The sequence below is a fragment of the Poecilia reticulata genome, linkage group LG4 (assembly GCF_000633615.1).
Source record: "Poecilia reticulata strain Guanapo linkage group LG4, Guppy_female_1.0+MT, whole genome shotgun sequence".
NCBI lineage: Eukaryota > Metazoa > Chordata > Actinopteri > Cyprinodontiformes > Poeciliidae > Poecilia > Poecilia reticulata.
Genome location: NC_024334.1, coordinates 1,076,591 through 1,095,594, shown reverse-complemented (window position 1 = coordinate 1,095,594; position 19,004 = coordinate 1,076,591). Strand labels below are relative to the sequence as shown.

General features: G+C 37.1%; 1 protein-coding gene across 1 annotated transcript in view; it reads left to right on the top strand.

Annotated features, from left to right (window-relative positions):
- The window catches only part of ap1m3 (adaptor related protein complex 1 subunit mu 3), a 33,612-nt gene extending 14,811 nt beyond the window's left edge, over positions 1–18,801 (top strand). The window contains exons 5-12 of the mRNA XM_008406191.2: positions 2,926–3,073; positions 3,820–3,946; positions 8,801–8,943; positions 10,599–10,670; positions 11,632–11,790; positions 13,064–13,189; positions 14,497–14,572; positions 17,378–18,801. Coding sequence (XP_008404413.1) covers positions 2,926–3,073; positions 3,820–3,946; positions 8,801–8,943; positions 10,599–10,670; positions 11,632–11,790; positions 13,064–13,189; positions 14,497–14,572; positions 17,378–17,400 — 874 coding nt within the window. The 3' untranslated portion in view covers positions 17,401–18,801. The remainder of the gene's footprint in view (positions 1–2,925; positions 3,074–3,819; positions 3,947–8,800; positions 8,944–10,598; positions 10,671–11,631; positions 11,791–13,063; positions 13,190–14,496; positions 14,573–17,377) is intronic.
- The last annotated feature ends 203 nt before the right edge of the window (positions 18,802–19,004 follow it).

Sequence of the window (19,004 nt, the reverse complement as noted above, 5' to 3'; positions counted from 1 at the left end):
GCAGAGATGCAAACAGGTGATACTTTCATTTGTGAAGCCTTTGTGTCACATTTTGACTGATTTATCTGAGACCAGAAAACACCAGTAACAGCAGATAAAACTAAACAGGTGTTTCTTATGGGACTAGTTATTTTACAGACACAACATTTATATAAATAAATAAAAAATGGGCACTTCTCCTAAATCCAATAGTGTTGGATTTTAAAACAATGTTCACGTCAATTATTGCACAGATGCCCATGTGGTGCATTTATGGCTTGTTTTCTTCCATTGTTTACTCTTTATTGCTCATTTCTTTTTGAGTTTCATGCTGCCACGGTGTGTTTAATTTGACACCGTTAGAGAATTAAAATTGCATCAGGAGTCAAATTGAGTCCTTAATGTTCTGGTACTATTGCTTTGGGACTTCAGCCATGATCCACAAGTGGAGAAAACATGCAGCAGTGGCGTGCCTCCCCAGGAGCTGCCTGCCGAGAAAAATTACTGAACATTTTAATTTATGACTAATTTTTTGAGGTCAAAAGAAGCCAGAACATCTGAAGCATTGCATGCCAGTGAAGAAAGAGACTGGGCAACAATAGCCTCTATGGGAGAGACTTGTAATCCAACCACTGCTAATCATAAAGGCCTGTCGGATAATAGACAAAAAACCTTTTGATTGTCAAAACTTTGGAAAACATTCTGTTGACCGATGAGAGGGTCACAGTTTTTTGGAAGTTTGGCATCCCATGGCACCTGCCATAAAACAAACCGTTCAGAAAAAGAACATTATACCCACAGCCATAATGGTGATTGTATGATGGTCTGGGGCGTCTTTACTGCTTTTAGACCTTGGCAACTTGTTGTAATTAATGGAGCAATTAACTTTGCTCTCAAACCAGAAAATGCAGAAAGGAAATGGTTGTGCATAAGCTGCAGACTTGGTGAAGCACAACTGCAAGTCCACTTCTGAATTACGCAAAAAAGCAAAAAGGGGGTTTTGAATGGTCTAATCAAAGTCTGGACATAGATGCAACAAACAGTTATGAAGTTGACCAGGTAACTGTCTTTTTCACATTTGTTTGTTTTGGTCTCCCCCCTCTCACCCCACGCCTGCTTGATCTGCATTTACACAATTTATCTTTGTCTGATATTTTTATGTGAAGCATTTTGTGTGGAAAACTTGAAGACATTTCTTACTGCACTCTGTGGGATAATCAGAAGTTTCACAGGCTTATAAATATATTTGACAGTTTAAAACTAACATTTTAATGTGTTTGACCCTCACCTAGCAGTACATCATATTCCAGAAATAGAAAATGACAAACTCTGCCCTGCAGAGGAAATAAGGCCAGTAAGAAGCACACAGTGGTGTGCAGGTGTTACTGTTATAACAGGTCTGGTCACATGTTGTTTATCTAACTGCAGCTGCTTTTTTATTCTCATGACATGTCATTATTTGTCTCTGGAGTAACAGAGGACCTCTAAAACGAATTAGCTCACTTAGGGATGACGTAATCCCTTGTGCAGTTGTTTTGCATATTACTGGATCCTTCTTAAAGAAGAATTATTTCTAATTAATGTATTTACCTTTTGTTGCAGTCAATAAAGAATTTGAACAGAACATTCTGCACATCCCACTTGATACTGAACTTTATGACGACTTTAAAAATTCTAAATCATTATTGAGAGTACTTAAGAATTAAAAACTTTGTGAAAGATCTGTTGATGGTACGCAATAAAGAAGTTTTTTTGTCCCAGAGTTAAAACTGAGAGATATTCTGTGACTTCTTTCTGATTAAACTTGACATTTTACCTGGTGAACTTCGCCCATATGATGGTGTCTGTTCATGGTGGATGTAGTACAGAGACAACTGGGGTTTTGAGGGACTTCCCTGTCTGTGCTTTTGAAACTGAAATAGGAGTAAAGTAAAATACGATACAAAAATTAAAACTACTTAGAAGAAAACTGCAGAACTGGAGAATATTTCAGGAACTGAGTGAGAAGCAAAACAAAACGGGGAACTAAAGGCCAGCGCTGGTGGCTGAACATTTACCTCTGAAGCTGCAATGTGGATCTGGTAATAACATGAAACCCAGCTTAACCGAGTTTCTAGTTTCACGTCAGAAACCCACATATGCTGACTGTTGTGCTTGGCAACAAGCAAACCCCTGTTGGCAATATATGCTAATAAAACTGACGGTTAACGTGGGTGAAAATTTTAAAAATACCTTCTGGTGACGCAAGAAGAATCAGTCGGTACCAGATCGAGTTGTATCAATCCCCTGATCATTTGACACCAGTCCGTTGAGTTGCAGCTAATTGACTTACCTCTAAAAATGTGCCAAATGAGGTTTTCTTTTTGTTTATTATATGTGAGGATTTAATCTGTACATTTCTTCATACACAAGGAGTTCAAGCCTGTCTTTGTGCCTTAGTACTACTGACACATCTTTAGTTCAGCTCGTTTACTTTGGCAATATTTTATAGTCAAACAAACACATGAGTACCATTAAAATGGATTTATGTAAATCTCTCTTTTCCAATTACGAGCATGAATAGAGTTCCTACTAAATAAATACAAATACTCCTTTAATTTGTTTGCTCCACAGTAGCTCATTTATTATCACCTAGAAAAACATTCCTTACGAGACAGAGTCCCGACCATTTAAGCTCACCATTTTGTTATTTTTTTCCCCCTGCAGATTGAAGTCTTTAGTAAATTATAATTCATGACTGAATTACTGGCATTTGTCTTTGTTCTCAAAAGATAGAATATCTTATTCTGCCTAAACTCCCTTAATGAGGACTTTTAGCATTACTTTTTGCTGCGATACATTTTCTTTCACAGCTTTTCAGGTGTCAGGCTCTGCAGGATTACTGAGTGACATTGGTCACAGCAGGAGCTCTTTTAATATCTTTTCTCTGTTTTTTGTCTCTGTCAGGTACATCACCCAGCAGGGGCATAAGCTGGAGGTTGGGGCACCTCGACCACCTGCCACTGTCACCAATGCTGTGTCATGGCGGTCAGAGGGCATCAAGTACAGGAAGAATGAAGTCTTCATGGATGTTATAGAGTCTGTGAATCTTCTGGTGAGACCATTTCTTACTTTGATAAAAATCCTCAATGTGAAAAAGTCCCTGCTTTTAACATAAGTATTTAATTACGTATTTTATGCTTTCAAACGGTGTAAAAAGAAGCTATTGGTTTGATTTTTATGTTTTTTTCCACTCATTTCCTGAATGCTTTTATTAAAATAAAAAAAGGGTGTTATTGTACGGATAAGAGCGCATTAGAGTTGAAATCTGTCAAAACTCTGGCTTGTTAGTTATTCTGTCTTTCAAATAGTCACCCATTTATTCACCATGTTTGATTGCAATGTTGTCTTTGTTGTTGTTCTAACTGTATTTCCAGGATTAAAAGGACCTTTGAAAAAGAAAACAAGTTGAATTTTTTAATCTTTTTTTTTGTTTAACTTCAGAAGAATGTTTTAAAATTACAAGCCTTTTGTAATAGACAGTAGTCATAGTTTTAAAAACTTGGATAAACTCAACTATGCCGTATTTCATGTATCGCAGAAACACTGTCAGTTTTGTACTAGTTGAGTTGAAACTAATGAGGAAGAATCTTTGATACTGTCTCCTATATGAGCAGGAACTACATTATCATGATCTGACATCTAATGTCTTTCCTCCTAGATTCTTTTTTAAACCTTTTGCCTACAACATGTTTAATTTTGCACACCAGTTATGTCCTCAATAAATAAATAAAACATGCGTACTGTGGGGATAAAAGTAGCATTTATTGATGTAAAATGATTTTTTTGTGCTGTTTATAGGTGAGCGCCAACGGCAGCGTCCTGCGCAGCGAAATAGTGGGCAGCATCAAGCTAAAAGTCGTCCTTTCCGGGATGCCTGAACTCAGACTGGGACTCAATGACAAAGTGTTGTTTGAGCTCACCGGCAGTAAGTACCATTAAGGTTAAGCGCTTAGCGTCTCTAAAAACATTTATAACAGTAGTGGCCTAAAACAAAATGGCGCATCGTTTTAATATTCAGTCAGAATGAAAAGAGGAACTTCATGTGCTTTGACAGTTGAAGTAGTTTTGTGCTTTGTAGTAGTTGTGTAGTGATGGATTGTGTGAATGTTCATGTACAGTGAGCTTCACTTCTGGAGGCTAGCCAGGTGTCAAACAGTAGTAAAGAAGACATTTGTCTCCAAGAAAAACTTTTTAGAACAGACATGAAAAATAAATGACTGAAAACAGTGGTGAGCAAATAATGGGATGAGAACATTTCTCAAAAGCAACTTTCCCCAAATGATCCACTCACACTTTGATGATGAACATTTTCTTTATTTATATTTATTTTTTTTTCACATTGACAGAATGGTGAGGAAGCTCCTCTGTTTCTAATCCCATTAAGAACCTATTTTCATTCTTCATTCAGGAGTCGGTCAGAATTTGGCCCAGAAGATCATTTTTAGTTTGGAACCCTGTAAAACAAACAAAAAAAGAAAAAAACCTTCTGTATACCACTGAAACAAGCTGATCTGTTAGGCTTAACATTTTGAACCACACCTGATTCTTAGATCATCATAGCATTTTGAGTTTTATTTACGTGACCAGCTGTAGCTCTTCTCTTTAAGCAAATATTAAGACTGAATGTTGTATGTAGAATGTAGTATTTTATTTCTTTAAATCAGCTATTACTAAAACAAATATCTCCCATTTGGTGTCATATAATGTTTATACTTTGGTTATGAAAGATTAATATGGAGTACTAAGCAAGAATTGTATAAAGTTGCACATAATTTTTAATCTTGCTTTTCGACATTTAAAAATTCATAAGGTGTTTCACTCTGAATAAACACTGCCAGGTTGTGTTAGTGACAGGAAGGAATTTGCTAATTAAAATATGTAATTGCTTACATAATTGCTCTGTAGGTGTACTTTGGAATGCAAAATATATGCAAGTTAATAATGACAGAGACCAACTCGCACTCACCTTGAACCCACCTTCACTTCCAGCCTCCTTTTTCCGTCGTAATCCCATGCGTTGCTTTTCTTTTCCATCTACCCCCCTCGTCTCTGCCAAGAAATTTCTACCTTCATTGTTTCCCACAGCTACATCTTTCCTATCCAATTCCCTGAGCATCCTCCTCTTCCTCCCCTCCGTAGCCTACATTTCTTCAGCACGCCCTTCTGCTTCTCACCGAGGAGGGAAGGCTCCATCTCTGTCTAGCCTCTTTGCCACAGAGTTAATCCTCACCTCGGGCGGCAGCCCTGCAGATGAAAGGTGAGGGTTTGTGGCTATCTGACGTCTCTGTGGAAAGTCTGCAGTCCACAACACCCACCTCTCCCGCTGCGTGTTGCAATGTAGCAAATAACATATCGCGGTAGAAACGCTGATCAGGAATAATGATCAAACACTCTGGGAGATATCATGCAGACTCTCCATGAATATTAATAGAATCATCAGTCTCACTTATCGTTTGCACTCGGACGTGTTTTTGTTTTTCAAATATATATATATATATATATATATATATTTGCCATTTCTAAATATTCTCCGTAAATTATCTGTACTTTTTTTGCATTCTGACTCGTTAGACATGGGAGTGAGTGTATAAATCATTTATTGCTGCCCTCTACTGGCCAAAGTCCAGAAATGCTACAACACAGAACTTGGATAAGGAAATCCTTTAATTCATTCATAGTTTAAGTCATATATTAATTAAGTCTAATTCTTTAATTAATTTTTCCAGCAAAGACCTGCAAAATTGTTTCATAATTTTTGACTCATTATGAAACAGCATAATGAGTCAAAAATGAGATATTTTCTATATTAACAGAGTTCCAAATGTAGCTTAAATTCACTTGGTAAAAAGTGAGTTACAGGTGTGCTGTGTGCCGCAGGGGTTAAGCACAACCCACATATGAAGGCCTTAGTCCTCGATGCCACTGTAGCATGTTCGATTCCCAGCCTGGCGACCTTTGCCCTTTGCTGCATGTCTTCCCCCTTCTCTCATTACCCACTTCCCTGTCAATTCACTATCAAAAGGCCATTAGAACCATAGCAAAATCACTTTTTACTTTTGAGATTAGCATGTTTTGTTAATGAACATTGTTAGCTCAAACACTTTGTTGAGGATGTTGAATTTTTAATATGAAAGAAGAAGGTCTAGTGCAGTTTTATAAATGCAGATATGCAAGTAGTTCAGTCATTTTACCAACATATTAGAACATCGGACATAGAAGGACGACATGAATGTATCAGCTGCATCAAGGGGCCTTCCATTACATTAAATCTCCTTGAGTGAAATGACATACAGAATATTGAAGAAGTACTGAACCATTCCCCAGTCTTGTAAGCAAATACAATTCTTAAGGTGCAATTGAGATTGAATTCTTACCAGGTGTCTGTAACAAACCATCCAATCCACACATGGGAAGAAATCAAACGTTGGATGTCCATAAATTAAGTTATTTGTCATAAAATGGAATGGCAAAGGGGAAAAGATATTGAACAAATGAAGAAAGGCTTGCAAAATCTTTCAGTAAATTCATTAAAAAGTAAATTGGCCACTTAGTGCGACTTAATATCTTCTGCTTCAGTCTCAACTGATTGACTATAAAAAGGTGTCTCATTATAAGGGTGTCTCACAAGAAACGTCATGATAGCAAAACCAATGAGCTGTCTCAAGATTATTGCAACGTGGATGAAAAACATACTGATGGCTACAGGGGAATTCAAAGCTGTGCCTAGATGACATCTTAAAAATGTCTTGTTTAAATAATTTTAAAAATGAAAAGTGAAAACACATTSTTCACAATCAATAAGAACAAGACCTGCAGAAGAAAATTCATATTCTTGTTGTGAAAACGGTCACTTCCACAGCTCAGACAAATGCAAGATGGATGGAAGCTCGACCAAATGTCAATGCAAACAGGTTTCCTGTGAAAGGCAAACCCGCTTCTGTTCCAACTGTCTACTGCTGTGCACTAAGAGCATGGAAACAGGTGTGAGTGGCCTTAAGGTGGACCACAAGGGACTTGACTGCTTCGCCGATCCCCCGCTGACACAAAAACACACATTTATCTTGTCTTCTGGCCCCTGAGGTACGAGCAATGACAAGCAATGAAGAGCATTCCAAATGACCTTTCCTTTCTCTCTTGTGCTGATGATGCATGGAAGTTATGGTTTGTGTTGCTTACTTAAAAAAAAAAAAAAAAACAAGAATCGAAGCATTTTCAAAGGGCTTCCCTGCATTTCCTAACTAAAAGAGCTGTAGTCAGTTTAGCCCTGACCTCATCCAGTCCCGACTTCAGGGAATGTCACACACATACAAGCGTGCAAACACCCACACAAACCGAAATCAATAGAGAAACAGGCAATTTTCTCACATCTGCTGAGACAGGCGATGCATAAACCTTTGCACGTACGCCGACTCAAGAGGACAATGAAGAAGGTAGCTGCATACGAAAATATGCACACATGCTCATACGCTTTCTCTCAGACAGCCCTAAGTGCTGGTCCAGGGTTGCATTCAGAGCAGGTAAGGCAGGTTTTGGCTGACTGTTCAATGGGAGGATTTAGCCAAGGGCCCACAGACCCACAGTCATTTCCACAACTCAGCAGCCTCTATTAACCACAGTGGATGGGAGCGCTAGGCTTTCTGCTTCAGACTACAGATACAGACTTTCAAGAGGTTGAGTTTTACATTTTACAGACTCGCACTTTTCCACTGCCTGTGGGAAGAATATTTAGTGGATTTCTTTTAGTTCAATGACATCAAAGTTTTAAACATTTTTAAACTAATAATGTGGGAAGATAATCCAAATGATTAATCAGCTATAGACAACCATTCCTGCTTAAATGTATTTACAGGGTTTATACAGGTGCTAGAAATCATGTTGGGAATCCTCAGTTAGGTGTTTTAAGTGGAATGTGCTGGATTTCTGTATAAATACCTTGAAAGTGATTGGTATTCTATTTGCAGAGGTTTTGTAATAAAGTGCAATCTAACATCTGATACAAAATCTGAATTTGGAAAAAGTTATTTACATTTTAACAGATATTTTCATACACCTAATAAAACAAACATATTTTCTTTTTCGCTCTGAACTTTGCTTGTTTTAGGTTTGTTGGATTTACCAAAATTATTCATATTTGCTAAATGCCAGAAGGACATTTTTTATCATTTATTATTTCAAATGCCTCATTGACTTGTTGATCTGTGTTACTGAATTAAAAATTTTCTTATTTTTTTATACATTAAACAATGTTTTTGAAATTGGGAGATTTTTTGTTGAATTATTTTGTTTTCTGAGCAGTCAGGTGGGTGAGTCAGAGACATATTTCAAAACCTAGAATTGTGTTATATTTTAGTTTACGTTGTCCCTGCTGTAGGCTGTAGAATACTATCAAAAGACATGATTAATTGCAGTAATTAATGATCATACAGCAGTAAATTGAAACTCTCTTTAGTTCACTTGCATTGGTTTTATCTAAGTGTGGTGCTGCAGAAACTTGACAACTTATCTTGAAGATACTTTAAAGTATAAAAATTGAGGCTGAAATTGATTTCATTTTGTGGGTGTAGTTATATTTCTCAGTGTCAAGGGCAAGATGTCTCCATTTTTTGGGCTGCAAACTATTTGTATAGTCGGGAAGGAAAGGGGGGGTCACATAGATGTGGAAGAATAATATTCTTACAGTGCATGTTAGATGGAGTGCAGGTTGGTCGGTCATTACCTTGACCTTGATTCACTCCCTAACGACTGCGTTAAATCTTTCGGTTTGTGTGTGTTGTGGCAGGAGAGAAGAGCAAGACGGTGGAGCTGGAAGACGTGAAGTTTCATCAGTGCGTCCGTCTGTCGCGCTTCGAGAACGACCGGACCATCTCCTTCATCCCCCCCGACGGCGAGAGCGAGCTCATGTCGTACCGCCTCAACACAACGGTGAGCGGACCCACAAACAAATCTATCCTCGAGCAGAGCGCACGCACCAACAACCACCTGCAGATTACCAGAGCCAAGAACACATGAATTATTCACCTCATTCAGTACCGCGCCTCGGACACCTGCATCACAGCCGCTTCTGTTTATCCAGAAAATATTTTCCTTCCTCTGCTTCTGTTTACATTTGTGCTGATGGTAATGAGAGAAACTGTACAAATTCCATCCACTTTTTAATCAGGTTTTTTTTTCGTTGTTTTGGTTTTTAAGATTTACTTTTATAAGTCATAAGTTATTTTTCTGTGACTGATGTTTCAGCACAATATGTTAGACAACATATTAAAACTTACACAATTTACAAGGGCAAGTCAAAAAGCTATGACCTAAATAAGAATAAAGGAGAGTGGTTTTTTCAGGGTTTTGTGAAAATCTTTTAGAATATGAGAGCACCCCAACTGTCGCATCATTTTATCATGATACATTTTTTATCATAATAATTTTGATTTATAATTGTCACAATAATCCAATTAATTGTGTTTAATTAAAACTGTTTGTATAAATTTGAAAATTCAGTTACCGTGAAGAAGTTACTGTTACAAATGAAACCTTTTTATGTGACTGGTGTCGCATAAAAAAATGGTGTCTGGTGTTTAATGGTGGAGGAGCTTGGAGTGGCGTCTGACTGGAGGGATGCAGAAACATAGACGAAATAATGAGAGATCAAAGGACAATATGAGATTTTGATGCTGCAAATGTTAGCACGCTGTCAATGAGACGTTCCAAAACCACATTTGGCTAAAAGGTGAAAAAACCACTATCAGCTTTCATGACATCTATAATTATATGCTAGACTAGGATAGTTTAAACAAAACGTAAAGGGAAAAACTGCAGGCTGAAGCTCAAAGTAGAGTAGATTTCACATTCATTTCTGTAAACGAACAGAACCTTCTTCCCCGTTCAGACTTAATGAATCAAGCATATTTTTTTGACCCTTTTATTTGTTCAGTTCTTTCTCCAATCTTTTATTGGATCGTTGAAAAGGTTTGGTCACACATGGCCCCTGCTCCCTTGTATTCTTCATTTATTTTATTTAGCTGCTGTTCCCTGGGTTTAAAATGCACAATAAGCACCTTCATTATGTGAGCATCATTAAATGAATGATGAATAGCTGGTGTAAAAAGCACAGGCCGAGCCCTTTTCCACATTTAATTGTGTAATATCTTTGTAAACTACTGCTGTGTGAATGAAAAGTAAATGTGGAGACTTTCATACAAAAAGATACAAAATTGCCTCTTTTCCAGCTGCAGACCAAATATTTTTCTGTGGTGTTTTTGATAAATCTTTTATTTGGACTTGTTTTTGAGCATGCACTTAACAGAGTGGACAAGAGAGGAAACATGCTGTGCTTGTAAAAATGGAATAAATTAAAAACAGAAAACATTTTAGTCAGGATTATAGCACAGGAGACCTTTAAGCAAATGTCTGACAGAGCACAACAAACCCAGGTCAATACACACTGGCTTTTTACTATTGCTGTGGTCCTAATTGGTCATTGCAGCTCAAAATGGCTTAACTAGTTAATAAAGTGATGTTTTTGGCGCAATGCACTCTTGCTCTTGTGACCTTGCTCACCGCGTGTCTTTGTGTGTTCCTGACAGGTGAAGCCTCTTATATGGATCGAAAGTGTTATTGAAAAGTTTTCCCACAGCCGTGTGGAGATCAAAGTGAAGGTAAGGACAAGTGACAAAAATAAACAGACCCTGACCAGAATGTATTTTTTTATTTTTTATGTGAGATCAACATGAAGAAGTGCAGTATCATTGAAAAAAATCCAACATTTCTTTTTTATTTAAACAGTGGATCGGGTGTTTATTTAGAGTCCTTTACTCTGATATCCATAATATTGGTAAGCAAACGGCACCTGACAGGTTTTAGGGATAATATTTTGAAGCAATTATGTTTAGCTTGAATAATAATATCCCAAGCTATAAATGTCTTACAGAAGACTGTCCAATCATGAATAATGCAACAAGTATAAGGAGCCCCTTGAAAATGAGGTGATGCATCTCAAGGGGATGTCCTTGAAACAAATAAATGAAATAAAAATAATAAGTATGCTGCAAGGCAATCAAAAAGATGAAAAGATAAATGGAAATCCTAGGAGTAAACTTGTTAGAGGCTGAAAACGATTTGAGGCTGGGGCAGCAGGACAACAGCCTAGTCAAAGTCCTGACACAAATCCAAGTTAAAATCTGTGGCGAAACTCTGATTGCAGGGCAACAACTCTCAATCAGTCTGAGCTGGAGACACTTTGCAGAAAAATAATTTCTGTAGGCTAAAGATGAGAATGTTTCCAAAAGACTTGGAAACTAATTGCCATTGATAAATGGTCCAATAAGGTTTGGACTGTAAAACAGTAATTCAAGACATTTTTGAATATTTTTTTTTTATTTGCAAAAAGTATAAAATGAATAATTTATTTCTTAATAAAGTAAATGAAAAAAATAAAGACCCTCCCCTTCATTTAATATCTTCTAGTATGTATGAGACAAATGGATTTCCATTTGCCATCTGTTTGATGCCTTGAAGGCAACATACACTCAGAATTAAAATCTGCACAATCTTTAGGATGTAATTCATTCAAAATCTCTTGAATGACCTTTGAACTCTGTCCTCTGTCACCCTCTGTAGGCCCGTAGTCAATTTAAAAGTCGCTCCACTGCCAACAATGTGTCCATTCTGGTGCCGGTGCCCAGTGACGCTGACTCACCCAAGTTCAAGACCAGCACCGGCAGCGCCAAGTGGGTGCCTGAGAAGAGCGCAGTGCAGTGGAACATCAAATCCTTCCCTGTTAGTGTGAAATACTTATTTAAGTCATTTGAATACATATGTAAACATATCAAAATGTATTTACACCATGTTCACTGCAGGTGGTGCAAAGTCTACTTTTTTTTGTTGTGCTGTTATCTTCCTTTATATATTTTTTTTAAATACTGAGGGCAATTATATTTACACACTACTTAGGCTTGTGACAAAGTGAAGCTGTTGTGTTTAGATAAACAGGATGCATCGCCTGATCTCTCCACATGCATTTTATCTTCTTCCTCTGTGTTTTATTGGTAATCTGCATTTTACTGGTATGTTTTGCTTTAAAGCCTGTTTAAATGAATTTCTCACAAACTTAAAAAACAACAACATCTTAATGCCCATTAATTCCGTTGAGACTCCTTTTATCAGTCAACTTGTGATACCTTCTCTGTAATTCATTACACCTTCAGCCTGTCAGGAAGGGCTAAGAATTACCGACGTGGTTTTGTTATCCAGCTCATGTGTAACTTCCATGCTATTATTCAACTTTGAACGCTGTAAAATTGCATATTCTCCCAGACAGCCTCAGTTAACAAGAAATTAATGAAGGAGGTTGAGGAAACAAACAAAGCAGCAGCTGGTTGAAACCACAAGCCAGTGGCTACATTCACTTGCAAGCAGCATCAGTCTGTAAATGTTACAACCCTGTATAAACCTGCTCTAACAATACCATTTGACATACAAAGTCAACTAAAAATATGTGCATGTACAGTTGAAATATAATTTTCATCAATGATTTAAAGATATTTGGGAATATCTTTAAATTGTGTTTTTCTTTATTTTGCGTAAAAGCGCAAGGTTATAAAAATCTGCAATCTTATTATCTAACTATTAATCAGCCTGCTGTGACAGTTGGGGGACTGCATGACTTCACAATTTTCCTGCCAGATTTGAAGTCATTATTTCCTCTCTACATGGGATGAATATTAAACGTCCAAAGAGAAGTACTTCATTTGAAAGGTTTTAAAGTCAGAACTGACAATAATTGATGTCCAGGCAATAAAACCAAAGTACAGCGTGATAAAGTCAGTGTTCGTATAATGTTCTGAAGAATGATTAACAATTTTTATGTGTCTCTTGTGGAGCATTATTTGCCAGAAGTTCTATAAAACCATTCACCTTGTTATGATTGAGGAAGTTACCATAAATGCAGTTTGTTTTTTTTCCTTGTGTAAAATATCTGAAGTTCACAAGACTCTGTATCATCTGAATGTCAGTAACCAAAGTGTTGCCTGGTCTTTGTTTCTGTTTGCAGGGGGGGAAGGAGTATGTGATGCGGGCCCACTTTGGGCTGCCCAGTGTAGAGAGCGACGAGCTGGAAGCAAAGAGACCCATCACCGTTGATTTTGAGATCCCTTATTTCACAGTCTCTGGGATTCAGGTAGAGCTCCTCAGGAACAGTCACGTTTTCTTACCTTGAACAAGACTTAAGGTCTTTTGCATCTACTTGGTCATTGTTTTGGTTAGTTCATATCACACTAAACACTAGAAAAATGCACTGTCCACAATCATTAGAAAAGTGAGCATTACCTGACTGTTTGGATTTATTCAGGAGATCAACACTTGTTTCACAATGTGCGTTATTATTAGGCAGCTTCTATTCCTTAGGTAAAATAGGCTATTAGATTGATTTAACTGAGGTTCCACTATTCGAATTTCCAAGATTTTAGGGAGTAAAACTATAACTAACTAAGTAACGATTTGTTACAAATAGTCAACAGAGTTGTGAGAAATGTATTGTGGAAAATAAATGACACAAATTATCTGCCAAACATGTGACCTATTCTGCTCCACAGCTGTTATATTTCAGAACTGCAACTTACCAAAAATACAAGATGTTCAATGGTTAGCAATGCGATATGACCAAGGGGAAAAGGGCTAATTTCTGGTCTACACCAAACATGAAATATTAATATCAAACATATCTGAAGATGCAGTTGTCAAAGTTTGTATGTATTGATGAGATATAAGTGACTCTTGATGGATCAAATGAATGGGGCCATGGCTGGATCAATAATGGTACTATTAGGAACCTGTGGGTTTTTCTGAAACAAGAGATTAATGGAGGAAAACAGTCAGCCACTTTAAACAGTGTATGGGAGGCTGTGGTTGCTGCTACATAAATACTTGATGGTCAACGGATCAAGAAACTGAAACTCCATTGGAGTTTCTGTTGCTGAGGGGAAAATGGTGGCTGTCCAGGCCACTGACTTTTTATTTATTTTTTATTTTTTTACAGAAATGTAAACAGTATAGTTTACTATTCTCACTTTAACAAATTAATAAGATGAATTTTTTTTCTCTTATCTACATAATTCTGCACATTAATAGCTACCAAATGACGGTTGATACACAGATATTCTCCTAAGGAATCCAGAATCTCACTTTAAATATTCAGGTCTGATGTTAATTTTCGACTGGCTGAGAGCACTGTCTTTATTCGGTAATAAAATCAACTTACCTAATAATTGTGCACACTCTGTAAACACTTCAGTGCGTCATAAAAGTAATAGTTATTGGATTTAACGATGCACAAATTTGTTCACATCAGCTAGAAACACGCTGCTGCGTACATTATGTGAAGTTAATGGCTGAATCACAGGCTTCAAAATGAATATCTTGCAGACTGTGTGTCCACTTATGTGTAAATGAGTGAAATGTCTATAAATAATGTGTATATTTCTTCAGGTGCGCTACCTAAAGATCATAGAGAAGAGTGGCTACCAGGCGTTGCCGTGGGTGCGCTACATCACACAAAGTGGAGGTGAGAGAATAAATACTGTTAAAGCTAACAATGAAATACATACACAACCCTTGGACCTGGATTCATGAGTAAACATGCATTGGTTAAGATAAAGTATGGGGTTTCTCGAAGGGAATTTTTTAAGCAGAAGGTGTTTCTCCAAATAAAAAAAAACTAAGAAAGTTAAACCCAGTGAGCAGTGATTCAGACCCCAGGCAATGCTTGTTATGGGCTTTTTGAATATTAGATTTATGCTCAATAAAGGCTGGAAGGTCTTACAACCAACAGGGTTTCTACGCAGTGTGGAATATGATTTTTCAGTTGTGGATAAGTATTGCAAGAAAAAAATTGAGAATCACAAAAAAATATGGTGTAAAGTGGTATCTATCCATCGTCCATTTGTTTGACCATCCATTTAAACATCTGTTTCTCCATTCCTTTACTTTTGTGTATGTTTGCTCAGCCACTTGTCCATCCATCTGTCTATATACGCAATTCATAACATTCACAACATGTCCTCAATAAATAAAGTTTGATTGATTGGAAATAAAATGTGGCTGAGGTGAAAAGAGAAATGCAATGTGATGGGACTGTGAATGAAGGTGCAAGAAATGTGATCAAAATCAAATGCTTCACTTGTGTTTGTCTGAACAAAAATGAAATCAAACTGATATCCTTCTGTTCGGTGCCTCCCTTGTCCTTGGGTGGCACTAAGGACAAGATCTAGAAAGTCTGCTCATAACTATACCCTTCCTGTAACATGTAGTAAAACCTTTCCTCTAAACACGTTGGGTTTTTGAGAATATTACAAAGCAATTCATAGGATAGGATAAGAGTCACATTAAAGTAATACTCTTCAGTATAATCCTCTGTACCACCCCACTGGGTTCATGAAGGGCACAAACTGAAATGATATGGAGATGGAGACCAAATCCCCACGCTGGCCCGCCGCCAGAAATCCTTAAGTGCCAAACCTGCTATCCACAGGGACAAAAGTCATCTTTATTGCATCTGTCATATTCATTACCTGGCTTTGTCAGGAACTGAAGAGGTTGAATGATGCCAAAGAGTGCCAAAGGGCTCCCAGGGTGGCACTCTGCAAATGCCACTGCCCCTCACTCTGCCTGCTGCTACATTAGCAAGGAGGCAAAGGAGAAAGAGGAAGGGGCAGGAAGGGCGGCCATGATGAAAGTAAGAAGAGTGATGAGAAATATGGTGGCTGAAGAGAACGCTATCGCCTTTCTCACTGTTGCTTCGACAGCACAGGGAGAGAGAAGGACAAGATCTAATTTCACTCACCACTACTTTCATGCTGATTAAATAATGCCCTGATACTGTAGACTGAAGGTACTGACTTATTAATGACTGAACACACATCATACTTTACAGCAGTAAGGTAGCATGAAGCAATGGCAGGTATAAAACATGTTGATGCTTTTTCTAATATTTTGAATGGTTTTCTTCAGATTTTTAAGAGGGGAGGAGGATAATGTAAAAACTATAAGTAGTATGTAAAAGTATTAAACTAAGAACTTTATATTAACTGTCAAGTGAAATAAAACAAAGTTGTGTCTTGAGAAAAGCTTGAGATTATGACATTTAAGTAAAAAGAGAGTTTTAAACAAGTTTTCTCTCATTTGTTTATTACATATCTCCAATTTTGATGAGTTGAAACAAAAATATGTATTTCCAATTTTTGTTGTTATTGCATTTTGAGGTGGATGGTTAACATGCTCAGTCGTTCCATATGGGAAGAGGCATATGCCAAAGTGTTGTGTGTTTTGTTGAGTTTTTTTTTTTTTTTTTGAAGCACCAAAGGATGGTGTGAGACGTCAGCATATATTTGCCAAGCTGTATTTGTCACATCTCCCATCAGCTGTTGATGTTGGTTCTGGTTTGGCTCAGTGATCATCAGAACCAACATTAAATAAGGGCTGAGTTTGCATGAACTATATGCTCAGAAAAATAGTTCTGTCCAAAGCTGGACCTGATTTATGACAGTGTTATAGAGAAAACAGTTTAGACTCTTCATGCAGTTTTGTTATTAAGTTAATGAACATTGAATGACAATAACTATTCTTGTCATATTTCTGTTATATTTGTAATCATAAAGGAGCTTTTACAATTTGAGTTGAAAATACTCTTTACAGAAATGCAATGTAGAGCTATTTTAATCAAAAAATTTCTGAAACTTGCTGGACATCTCAAACGGAATAGTTTTTTTTAATTATTATTTATTTATTTTGTTTCTTTTCTAACCAAAATTGCATGGTAGGAGGATGAATTTATTTAACCGGTCAGCCATAATCAGACTTCTAGATGTTCTAAACTTTTTCATTTTTGCTCTGACAACATTTTGTGTGATAAAGTGCTATAATTTTAAGAAATTGGGCCTTTTTTACATACACATTTCTGGGGTTCCACTGATTTGGAGGATGCTGTATATGCCAAAGTGAGTAGGTAAATAAGGGCGATTAAACATTGATTCCATAGATTTGTCAATCATGCATTTGCCTCTTGAAACAAAAGTGGATCTTGTTCATATTTCTTCCTGTTTGACTCAAACAGGTGGATTTTACTAACTGCAGTTCTGATGCTGAAAAATGATTTACTGGAGGTTTAGATGATCTTTCACAATAAATGTGACGTAATGTGATATTTCGATTTTATTTGGGAAACAACCTTCACTTTAACTTCATTTAAACTTTATCAGATATTTAAAATATGATTTATTGGAATGCACCTACTTTGATAGCACTTCTGATGGCACTTTTTTAGGGCGATGCGGGAACGACGTTAACGCTCCGCTGTTACATTTCTTGGCAGATTACCAGCTCCGGACGAACTAAAGGGCACAGCTGCTGCTGCTAGACGGATGGGTAGTTTCTCCTTCTGCCCGTCTCCGTCTCCTCTGTCTCCATTTCTCCAGCATGGCGTCGGGAGACGACAGCTGAGGACAAGAGCAGGAGGACATCTGAACATTTCCCCCCACTGTAAATGGTAACTGGAAGTCATGTTTTCTGCATTTACAACCCTCAAAGATGGAAGAAGTGTTTCATCACCTCTGACCTACATTTCATCGAAGGGTTTTCCAGGACTCTAGCGCAACGTTTTTATTACATGAATAATAAATTAACTTTGGTTCAGACTTCTGCTGCTCATTTTTCTGTTGATTTAGCGCACAGTTTTAGTGAGAACTTGACATTTTTAGTGTTACTCATGATGTGATGTTTTGTGTGTGTAACATGTAAATTAACTGATTACATGGAGTGGAGCAGCTCTGAGCGAAAGCAGGTTTTTATTTCTCAGAAGGACATAGATCATGGAGATTTGTGATATGATAAATTTAAAATGTTCCATGTGCTTCCAATTTCTCTTCTTCGGTGGAGAACATTACCTTGTTGCTTTATGCAGGATCGTAACCACAGCTTTAAATCAGACGGCTCATTAAATTGTCAAAGTTCCCATTCCCCATATTTTTTGTCATTAATATTTCGATCACTTTCAAACATCACTGTGATGCAGTTTTATCTCTGATATATATTCTGCCTGAACCGCAATACAAGTTCAGGGCCCTGAAAATGTCTGCCGTCACCACAGGCACTGTGAACATGATCCTCAGTGCACTGAAACCAACACCAGCAACCAGGTCAATGATTAATAAGGCACAATATTGTCAGAGGCATCGACTGTAAGATAAAACCCACTGACTGAGGTTATAACCTTGTCCCTGTTGTTGAAATCTGCTTTACAGCTTTGAAACTCTCCAGGAAGAAACCTGAGAAACAAACAAATCTTGATCTTATCTCTTGTTTTTACAGCGTTATTTTATCCAGTTTGGATTCAAGCATCAAAGAACAAATGGGTTAAGAAGTCTTAACAGTGTGATGGGAAGGGCTAAGGTAGAATAGCTTTTCCTTTTTCCTTTCTTTTTTACTTCACAAAGTTTTGACTTTGTAAACTTGTAACTCTTACCAGTACTGTTTTCTTTTGCTGTCTTTTGACATCTGGCTTTTACGATTCTTTTATAGATTTTGCATCACGTTACTTCAGCTACTCTTCTTTAAACAGTTGGTTTTAGAATATTTTTTAAGGGCCTCTATTGCAATCATTCCTTTGTCTTGGATCAGAACAAACATAAGTGGCTCTTTTTTTTTTAAGTGTGTGATATTGTCTGATTTATTTATCAACTGCTTGTCCATAGGAAACAAAGGGATATATTTGGAAATAAACAATTTTTTGTAACCAGTCTTGAAATTTTGCTTCCTTGACCAACTTCTACTTTGTAAATAATGTCATAAAATTACCTACATACCACTGTTAGAAATTCATTCATTTAATTCTCCTTTCTCTGCAGAGATGATCTTCCATTGAACTATTTGCGACTCAATGTGTTTATGTTACACCTTTTGTCCATTAGTAAACGATTGTGCTTTAAAACCACATTATTTCA